The 11083-nt window shown below is 40.4% G+C and overlaps 2 protein-coding genes across 4 annotated transcripts in view; both read left to right on the top strand.

The window, feature by feature from the left end:
* Positions 1-2731, top strand: part of snrpd2 (small nuclear ribonucleoprotein D2 polypeptide) — a 14538-nt gene extending 11807 nt beyond the window's left edge. The window contains exon 4 of the mRNA XM_034867412.1: positions 2721-2731. The gene's annotated coding sequence lies outside the window, so the exon portion shown is untranslated. The remainder of the gene's footprint in view (positions 1-2720) is intronic.
* Positions 1-11083, top strand: part of vaspb (vasodilator stimulated phosphoprotein b) — a 23717-nt gene that overhangs the window by 218 nt on the left and 12416 nt on the right. For all 3 annotated transcript variants that reach the window (XM_034867405.1, XM_034867406.1, XM_034867404.1), the window contains exon 1: positions 1-212. This exon is cut by the window's left edge and continues 218 nt beyond it. In XM_034867405.1, the coding sequence (XP_034723296.1) occupies positions 208-212 (5 nt within the window). In that variant the 5' untranslated portion in view covers positions 1-207. The remainder of the gene's footprint in view (positions 213-11083) is intronic.

Here is an 11083-nt window from a genome sequence, read left to right as displayed (position 1 = left end):
TCTCCCGTTCCACACAACCAGGAAATTGTCGAGGTGTGTGCTTTCTTTATAGCGCTAGTGGCTACCCCGTTTGCGGGTGTAGATGCGCCCTTTTCGCCGTTTTGTCTCGTTTTTTTTATTTTACTAGTTTGACTTTTAAAGCCGGGCTTAAACTCTGAAGTCAGCCAAACTTCCCTACGAGGAGAGGACCTCCACTCTGGCCGAACAATGAGGTGGGTAAAGCGGCTCAAATCCCTTCATCTTCATTGTGTTTCCAGCCTACATTTTGTGTTTCGGCCACTGGTTTTACAAAGGCGACTGACCCTATAATATCTCTTGGGAGTCTGCTTAGACGTTTAACCGCCACAGCAGTTGTTTTCAACACATTACATCGCATTTCTCGTGAACAAATAACTCGAGCATCTGTCTGTTATGGTGTTGTTTAACTATCTTACTGGGGCACACGCTGTTTAGCAGGTTTTGTGACCTTTGCTAACTTGATGGCTTGTGTATCAGAAAGTATTGGAGTAAGCAAGGTTGTACTGGAAGCCTGTAACGTTGTGGCTGACTTTGGGAAAATATTCCCAGGTTGGGGTTGCTAAACCGGTCAGGTTACAAAATGAGATTTGTTTTAAACACTCCATGTTGACTATTGTTTTGCTCATTTGGCTGATGCAGTTAAGTACCATTGTGCACATAGCTACCTAAACTAAACCACTCATGCAAATATAACTACCATATAAAATCACAAGTGAACAACGGTGTATTCACAGCTGAGGTGAGGGTAGTTTATAGAACATGTGAATAAGATTCAATGTCCTGCTCAAAGCCACTTCAGCATGGTGAATTCTCCTAGGGGGCTCCCTCAGTGACACAATGACTCGAGCCACACTGCTGCCCAGAATACACTTGCTGTTAATATCGTGTCATGCATTTTAAAGCCACACATTAAACCAATCGCTCTTTTACTATTTTCACCCTCTGGGAAAACCGAGGTTTGCACTGGGAACTACATTTCTCAGTGGAAAGCCCATGTACACAAATTCCATATCCTGTCACAGCCTGTGCAGTTGGCAATTACATGTTTTAAACCCACGGTTCCTGGCTGGGCCTTTTTTTCTCCTTTCCCTCAGTCCTTAACATTGAAATGGAGCAGCACTCCACTTATGTCAAGGGCCAACTCTTGTCATTTGAAAGTTTGACGGATGCAAGTTTAATTCAGGACCACAAGATACACCAGAGTACAGTGGTACAGGGCGGATAACCTGTGTGATTAGTTCTTTATCTCCAATCTATTGCACTTCCCTTACTGTAACAATATCTCGTAGCTCGGCACATGGGTTGGTCCAGGGTTTGTATTTGTTTTGCACATATTTCTGCATAGCTTGATTACAGGAGGCACTTTAGCTGCCTAAAATTCTGCAACAATCACAGTAATGCATAACATTTTTTTATTTATCAAAAATATTAATTAAGTTAATGCAATGATCAGAAAAGATTACTATGGTAACATACCATACAGAATACATATGCAGTTTTACTATGAATGTTGTCTAGCAAAGCATGAGAAATGATAGAATTAGTCGAAGAATTCACTCTTTTTTTCTCTCTTTTTGATATGCCTGTGGTGTGGGAGTTATTGTCAGAACCAAAGATTCATAATCTTTTATTAATCCCACAATGAGGTAATTCCCAATGCTGCAGGAGTAAGGGATTGGGAAGAAAGTACAAGACACACTATGGTACTAAATTGAATTATTACACATCATTCAATAAGATAAGCAAACTGCTTTATTGTCTTATTGCTCAGCTGCACTCAAAAAATACTTCCCCAACCATAAACCAGTGCAGCAACTAGACTGCACCAAACCCACTATGTAAATATTAAAGTCAATTGCATTTTTGTCTATTTTCATGTTTCATCATGCCCTTCAAAGTGGTCTCTCCAGCTGTTGATAGGTGAAATCTGTCTTGATAATAGTAGGTCTTACTTGATCTGGATTTTGCTCCTGTTGGCCCTCCACTGTGGCCTCAACAGTTGATTCCGTCTTGTGTAATAGGTAAAGACTGGAATGCTGCTCCACTCGTGCTCATTGTCATTTGTGCCTGTGGTATGTGAATGTTGACACAGAAGTGCAGTCAATTGGTCAAAAGTTCAACAATTTGACCCAGTTGAGAAAAGATTTCAGTAATGCGTCCTAACTTTACGCTACATTTTACATTTGAAGTCGTTAGAAATGTCCTGCTACTTCACTCGTAAAGCATTCTCTCCAATGACCACCTTTAGTGCACATCTGTTGGTTCAAAGCAGACACTCCTAAATAAAAACCAATGCTAAGATCACTGTATCGGCATTTTAGACTATCTCATCCTTTGGTTAGGTGGCACAGGAAGTGCACCCATCTTCATAATGATTCACTGTTATTGTCAGAGTTGACTCCTGTTTCCCACCATGACTCATTGACTGGGTCTCTGTGACTAAAATACTTATGTCCAATCAGACACCAGCAGTATGGCTGCCTCAGGCTCAGGAATTAAAGTGTATGACGTAAGCAGACAGGTGTAATGCATCTGCTTACTAGACTGTTTGCAATCTAACAAGTTTCCGGTGCTCAGTTCAGAAGCTTGACATGCCTGCAAGCAATGCAAAACTGGGCTCTTCCACTTTTCTCCTTCCTTACACTCTTGCATGAGCTTTTTATTGATCAGCCCTAAAAGCAGGGACACGGCCTCCCCCTCAGTATCCTTTTGTGTGTCGGCTCCAGCTTTTTTTCTGCCTAGGCAGTAACTGGAAAGGAATGCAGCTTGCTGCAGTTTTGCTGTCAGTCATATCGTCTTCTTCTATCAGATGTTCAATGTCTTGACCTTATGTCCCAACCGGACAGTAACTGTTATTTAAGGCATTTAGCAATATTGCATGTATTTCCTTGTAAGGACAACAAGCTGACACTCATTGGTGTTGTGATAGCATCCTTTTTATGACACAGTGTTGTGTAATTTTCACAACAGTGTGTGTTGGGATGGGTCTCTACTTGTTCTTCTAATTCCTTTGCACAGTTGCACAGCGTTTTTGTTTTCTTTTGAAGTCTATCAGTGTATCACAGTATAAACTGATCTGTTTTTTACTCCTTAAAATCTACCTAAAAATTAAAATTTTAAGCAAAGAAATATTTGTATTCTAAGATCCCTTCATTTTTCACTTAAATGCATAGCTAAAGCTATGTAAAACTGCATGTCTTAGCAGATGGACACATTTCTGATTCTCCTTTTTTGTCTTTTGTAAAGTGTATCCAAATACAGTTAATATACTATACATTTTGCATAGTTGAAATTACTTTTAGTGGGAACATAAACAGAGTTTTTTCCAAACTTACCCCCGCACACCAGAGGCAATAACAATTTGAGGTAAATGGTGTTTACACTGATTTTAGTGTTTAATGCATAGTTTGTTGCTAGTGCGTGACATGCAGGTCTGCATGCACAGCAAACCACCAATCACTATCAATGTTGATAGATCTATCAAACAGCCAAAGCAGGCCCTGCTAGTCGACCACAACATGAAATTTATTATTATTATTCACTTTAGCATGAATTAATAGGTCAGTCATCTAGAGTATTTTTACCTGATTTCCCTTTCCAAAATAACTTCAGAAGAGTGGTCACAACGTTTACTTGCTTTGGTGATAATAAAGCATTAAAGTTAAACAAAGAATGGTTCACATTAGAAAATACTTTTTTTTTTTAACTTTATTTTCTATTTTGATGCATTCCCTTACAAAACCACAGCAATAGTAGGTAATGATTTATTTCCAAATAGAGCTATTTATGTCATCTTGTAAAAATTAGCCTTTTTTTCAAATCACAATATCGTGCATGCCTACTCCACATCAAATGCTACATTACGCCACTTCTAGCAAACTTCCCGAACAGTGAGGGCAAAACGGCATCACCGATTTGTTTTGACTGAATATTCTCTGGTCCAGCTCAGCTTGAAACACCAAATCCGTCAGGACATTAGCATGTTCACTACCAAGCCTGTTTGTAACCTATTAGGCTGCCAAGACGTTTCAACTGACTTCAGCAGTTTACACACTTGACTGTCCTGCTGTTACAGATTTGAACTAACCACAGAAAGTTTCCTCGGTGCGCCGCTGCAGAATGAATATAGGGAAAACACAATGGATATTCGGCATTCAAAAAAGATTTCTAACTGGGGTTCCTATTGGCCTGGCAGTCCACCAGGACTGTACAACTATAGGGGGAACATGACTTAGGCCACGTCCACACGTACCAAAACAATCTTTTTGCCCCCCTGTCTTCTGTAGCATAATTTCAGGTTCTGCTACAGAAATACACCAAAAACGGAGAAGAGGGGGAGCATGCGCATAAGCTTGCGCACTGTATACAGACAGTATATTTTGCACTAGTAACCCTAATAGACTCATTATCTTATAGCAGGAACTCAAGCAGTCCGCCATTGTTGTTGTTGTTGTTATGAGACGTCGTTGAGGGGTAAGAGGTCGAAGGCTAGAGGTTGACGGGTGTGACGATGATATCGATACGCAAGTATGCAGCTTTGCCGTCCAAACGAAGACACAAGGGTGCCGGTTTCAAATTTTTCTTCGGGTAGTGCGTTTCCAGGATTTGTTCAGATGATCGGCAAAAATGATGCAAAACATGCGTTTGCACCAAAAAGCGTTTCTGTGTATGTATATACCCACATTTACTGGCCATCACCAACGTTAAATAAAGCAGGACAAACCGCTCTACCGTGGCCCAATGAAGTGGAAGACACATCTAAAAAACCCTGTGGTCTTTTTGCATTAGACTGACTGAGAGTGACATCATCCCCACTAAAGGAGAGCCTGGGTCTAACAATGAAGTGAAACCAAAGCTTGTTGTGGGCAGAAGTGCTGTAGTGATATATTGTATGGTCAGCACTGCTAATGGCACAATGATACATGGAGTTCATCAGGGGTCCACTTCTTAATGGAGCGTAATGGATGCCAGTTGGTATAAAAACTACTTTATGCTATCAGCCATCTTAAGCACTCCTGTCTTACAGATCCTCAGATCTGAACTTCAATTATCTGGTATGATGTTGATTGCTGATACACAAAGCCTGCATTAGTAAAACAGTATTGAAGAAAAACTCAGCAGGTTATTTACTGGGCAGCAGCTTCCTTATATTATCATTAGGCACCACTCACACTCTGGGTTGTTGTTTATAAGTTAACAGAAAAGGCCAGGCTTAAAAGGAGAACCTGTTTTGCCTTCTTCAGTTAAAGACTAAACCATTTTCCGCACGGGTGACACTTTTTTTGCCTGATTAGCAATACACAAAATAACGTTTATAGAAACAATTGTTGCTCCTCCGACTCTGTCTGATCCTTCTGTCTACGCGGCATTCTGGTCTATTTGAATGGCATCATTGGGGATCTTGATGTTGAGGTCAATTGAGTGGTCAAAAGAGGACTATCTTTTTTTTTTTAAGGCTGAAAATAGTTAAGGCACACTGCTTAGTCATGGGTGAATATTGGCCTGAATGTAACTTTGGCTGTTTAGTTTGTACATAGATTCAGTCAGTAACAGAATAAACAACACTATGTGGAAAGGGCTATAGATAGATAGATAGATAGATTTCGACTACTGAAATCAAAGATCTACAAATCCCATCTATTGTCTGTTGACAGCGACATTATTGTTCATATTAAATGAAAAAATTTTGACGTTCAACAGCGTTTCGTGTGTGTAATGCATTGTAGGACTGTTATCTAAGTAGCCACTATCTGCAAGGTAGGCAAATGTACGGTCAACGTCTACTCACTCATGCCACTTAATGAGTGAAAAGAAGAAATTATGATTTGGTGTTCTAATTTTTTGTCATCTTTGGGCTCAGAGTTGAGGGAAGACACTTATTCTCTAGTGTAAAGGATATTGTGTACAAGCCATGCAGCTGAGGAGGGGGGAGTTTTTCTCAGTGGATTGTTCTTCTCCAGAAAAGTAGACCTGCCTCATCGAGGAGGATGTGCTACAACCTGTAAAAGGAATTGAGCTCAGTGAGGAGGACAGAGGTAAAATTGTTCCAAATATGGGCACTGAGTGTGTGTGAGTAGTCACCCCCCTCCACATTCCCCACCCACCCACACACACACACACACACACACACACACCCTCAACTCCCCCACACTGTCTCACAAGCAGGAAGGAATTCATCACCACTCTTGAAGTGGTCACACAACAAAATGAAAGTTCTTGGCCAAACGTCTGTTCAACTTTTCCTAAATGCTAGATAAACGATGCCAGGCAAAGGATGAGTCAGTGGTCGAAGAATGCGGAGGTGTTTTCTTAGTAGAGGAGTTTTAACTGAAGATGTCTGACTCCATTCAGACAAAGATATTGAGAAGAAATGCTTAAGACTAGCTGAAAACGCAAAACCTGTTTCTGTGTTGCTGACTTGGGAGGCAGAAAGCAGTAGCCCGCAGCAAATGGATGTGTGTGTCTATTTGTGCTTTAGCAGCATGCTCAGACCTATGTGGAAAGAAACAGGCTGAAAACCACAAATAAGTTAGCAGAGGAATAAGGAAAATGAGGTCTAATAGAGATCTACTTTTCTAGCATAGCCCTAGTCTAATTTTTTTATTCAGCCCTTACTGTTGTGAGGAGGACAACAATACTCTAAAAATCACTCACTTTCCAAAAGGCCCAAATGTATTTCATTCAACCTGTGAATTTGTTCTTTAATTTCCTTGTTCTAAGTTATATGTTAACTGTCACGTATTTCAGAAAAGAAGAAGAGAACTTTTTTGTTTGTTTTTTTACATGAAAACCGCAGAATCTCCAGAATAATTTGCATATGTGTTTAAATTTGTGTTTGTGTTTTATATTTGGAAATAAAGTAGCTGCATCAATGTGCGAAGTGCACTTTGCAGTTTGAAAGCTTATCTTGCGCCTACTTTTACAGTCTGTGATAGTTGCTAAACATTGACATGAGAAAAAAGGGGGTTCCATCAAATGTATGTTGTTCAGAAAGGTTGTTTTTATTTATTATTATTTTTTTTTTTGAGTCATGAGGGCCCGGCCCAAGGGTGGTTTGAGGACAGCGGATTGTCAGATGGCCAGGCCTGCGTTACCAAGCTATTGTGTTGACTTTCCATGTCCGAGTCAGCATTACAGGTGAATTACATTACCACCATCATGACCTCCGTCCAGTGTGTGCAATGAAGCTGCAAAACACTTATTTCAAAGGACAATTCAGTCTCTTTTGCATTATGGTAATAACTAACAAGCAAATGTTCTGATACCACACTTGATTAACCTGTGCAGCCTGGGTTTCATAATAGTGTATGCATTCCTTTGCTGGCACGTCGTGTTTTCCCATGTTGCTTCTTTGCAACAAACTTTCTTTTCTCACTTCTCACTGCAGGCCAACGTGACTTTCCCACATGTGTCTGGTGTCACCTATCCAGGTGGTGTGGTAGAAAGTGCAAGTTTCACTTCTAATTCAACTGTAAATGATCACTGTAAAAACACATAGAGCATTTGTATGTATGTACACATTATATAGAGACCGTTTTTTAACAATATCTATTTTTATCATGCGTCATCTGTGAAATGCTGTCTCTATTTTTATCAGGCCGTGAAGAGAAGGATGAGGTGGTTTAATGCCCACAGACACATTTAAGTGACTGTCAGTCTCTGTCTGGTTTCACAATGACACTGGTTTCTTATGTCTCATAATTGACCGGGGGGTGTCAATTAAAAAAAAAGTTCTATTGATGACACAAGAGTGTGACTCCTGCTGTATTTTCCTTTTTTTTGTTTACCACAGAGAAAGACACTTATTCTTGAAGGCAAGACTTACTTGAAAAGCCTGAACATCATTTAAAAAGTGTTGTTGTGAGGGGGGGGGGGGGGGAAGGCTTTTCATATAGCGGTATTATGAAGCTTGTTTCACCACTGCTGACTGCAGGGATCTAAATCTATAATACTGGACTAATTTCAAAGATTGTATTTCCCATCAGGCACTTATACATAAAACCTCGTAAAATAGGGTCCAGGTTGAAAAGACGGTACGTGTTATCGTGGATTAGCTTGCTGAAGCTGGATGGCAGGAAGTTGAAGATCTGGAGGGCTCCAGATCCCCTTTAAGGCTGATGTTATGTGTGCTTTTTGGCTAAGTAAGACTGTCTTATGATACACAAGATGAATGTACTCCTATCCATTCCACTTTATACTATGTTACAGGCCTTCTTATCCCTGCAGCGAATATAACTATGAACTGCAGCATTATGTAATGTATATCTCTGCATGAATGCCACTGGAGAGACAGATCTTGGTTAAATCATTTTAAATCAAATCAAATCTGAGAGAATGGTGAGGGAAGTAGAGGAGAGTGGCAGAGGAGCGTGGTGGGAGGTCAGGTAAATGGAGGAGGGAAGAGACAGAGCTACTGGGCCTGACTGTACTTGCCAGCACATTTGGGGGGAAAGCTCTGAGAGCACAGCCTTATACAGACATTTCCAAGAGAGCATGTGCCCCGGCCGTGCTCTACAGTTTCCTGTTAACCCCTTGCAGACCGAGATACCGCAGAGTGCTGAGGAACTCAATGTGGCTGTAATAACGACAAGTGAAGACAGACTGCATTCAGTTTGCAAGTGTTTTTCAAAGTATATGCGCAATTTGAAACATCGCTGATCTTTACCCGTGCTCAAGTCCTCTGTTGTGAAGTCCTTACTGTGAGGTATTTGGCGGCTCAAATCAAAACCCTACCAGAACATCATGACCTATTTGTGCTTTGCAGAAAACCTATTAAGCTAAGTGACCATTTGACTTGGGTCCACCGTCAGCGACTGTGTCCTCACTAGTAAACTGGTGGTCCTTGTCCGAGGAAGGACAGAAATAGATAGTTTACGACTGCGCCTGTCGTGGTTCATTCCGGTACTAAGTCAGTCCAGTCCAATACAACTGTGGGTCTTCTACAGCCTGTTACACCCAGTGTACTGGGTCAACACAGGGACACATGTGCTGGCAGAATGACAGGTGCGAGAGTATGCGCGGGGCCTTGTCTTTTTGCGCGTGTGCCACACACGCTTTTGGCGTCTCAACGCCCATAGTTCTATTAATAATACAGCTGCTTCGTCTCACTCCTGAGCCCTCGCTTTCTCTGCCATTAAATATGCATCTATTTCCCAGTCCGAAGTCTAGGCCCCCTCCCAGTTCCCTTAAGCCCTCTCTGCGGGACAGACATCAACAGCATGCTTGATGCAGATCTGAGAACGCTGCAGTATTTATCCATCCAACCCAAGGTAGCTTTAACCTGCTCACAGTGAATGAGGGGCATTGATTGTGGAAGTCCCCTGTCAATGTTAAGCCCATTTCCGGAGTGCTTTCTCACCCTTGTAAAAAAAACTTTCTTTATTCGCTTTTGTCAAAATATTTGTGACTTAGTTTTATAGGTATGTGTAGCTTTTATTCCCTTTTAAGTTAAAATAATAAAACCACATATCCAAGATATAGCAAACAACCCGTTGGGATGTGTACATCCACTTTGACATTGTCAAACTGAGAATTAAAAATCATAAGTGTGAAAAGCAATTGATTTAAAAATACAATTGATTGTTGTTTTTTCAATTATTGAACACCCTCAGCATAAGGGAGTTACAAACATACTACAATGATATATTGGCTTAAACTGTTACATACACAAACATTTAAAGTAGTTTTCTTGTAATAATTTTGACCAAGATATGTGCTTGGACATTGTACATTGCTAGTTGGCGGATAAAGTATGTGATTGACATGCATTATCTTGTTATTTATCAGTTTAGATAGCGCTGTTATAAGCTATAATCGGCCGTTTTATTGTATAGGCATGACCTACTTAGCATAGACTTAAATAACCTTTCTAAAATGTTTGGTTTTCATTCCACATTGGAGCTCTATCTGTGTTTATTACACTGATATTAATATATTTGAAGTCATTTTCCACTGTCCAAACATCATTTACTGTGGCACGTTTATTCTGATATGTGTGCCAAGTAACACAATTGCAGGAAGGTGCTTTAAAGTTGATAGAATACACTTTTCTATGATTGACAACAACCCCCCTGATGTATTTGTAAAATGTTAACTACTTTTAGGAAAAAATCTAGGATCTATGTATGTGGGCATATTGATTGTTCAGGCTGAGGCAGTCCTTATTAGGCAGTGTTGGCAGCAGGAAGTGGGTTGTGGCTTTGGTGCTGTGTCAAAGGAAGTAACTGATTATATCACGGGCGGGACAGATGGAGGGAGAGGTGGAAGACATGGATTCTGAGACTATGCACAGAGCATAGGGGCACAAATAAGGAGAGGAGGGGGGAGCAATTGTCACTCAGCCACCTTTTGTTCCACGGTGTTCCTTTCTACCTTCTGTTCCAATTTCTTTTTACCTCAAAATACCTGCGTATGAGGTATTTCAATGGGCCATATTTGTTGTGGTATTCTTTTCTACAATGAACTATTTCATTATCTTTATGCAAAGACTCTATACCCTCTAACATGGCTTAGGGGTTAAACTTGCATTCCTGAATGCGTTGTAACTTATGTATATACTGAACTATAAATAAAGGTTTGGTCTCTGGTCTCATAGCACACGCTTTCTTGAGAAGTGTGTGGATGTGGAGGTTGCTGCAGAGCAGGTGGAAGACCCTAGAGCCTCGTCTCTTTTGAGGAGCTCGACACAACTTCCCGTCTTTGTCTGCATCTATTGTTGTTGTCTTGCCTCCCATCTTGTTTGGCATCAAACTTATCTCTTTTTCTCCTCTCAAATCAACACTTTGTTGCATTCCTTTTTTTTTAATTCTTCCACTTCTTACATCGTGTATACAGAGAGGAAAATAAGTATTTGAAAACCCTGCTATTTTGAATGTTCTCCCACCTAGAAATCCTGGAGGGGCCTGAAATTGTCATCGTAGGTGCATGTCCACTGTGAGAGACATAATTAAAAAAAAAAAGAATTCAGAAATCAAAATGTATGATTTTTTAAAACTATTTATATGTATGATACAGCTGCAAATAAGTATTTGAACACCTGAGAAAATCAATGGTAATATTTGGTACA

The sequence above is a fragment of the Etheostoma cragini genome, chromosome 3, assembly GCF_013103735.1.
Source record: "Etheostoma cragini isolate CJK2018 chromosome 3, CSU_Ecrag_1.0, whole genome shotgun sequence".
NCBI classification, from domain to species: Eukaryota; Metazoa; Chordata; class Actinopteri; order Perciformes; family Percidae; genus Etheostoma; species Etheostoma cragini.
The sequence above is the reverse complement of the archived record's forward strand: the minus strand, read 5'-3'. Positions and strand labels throughout refer to the sequence as shown.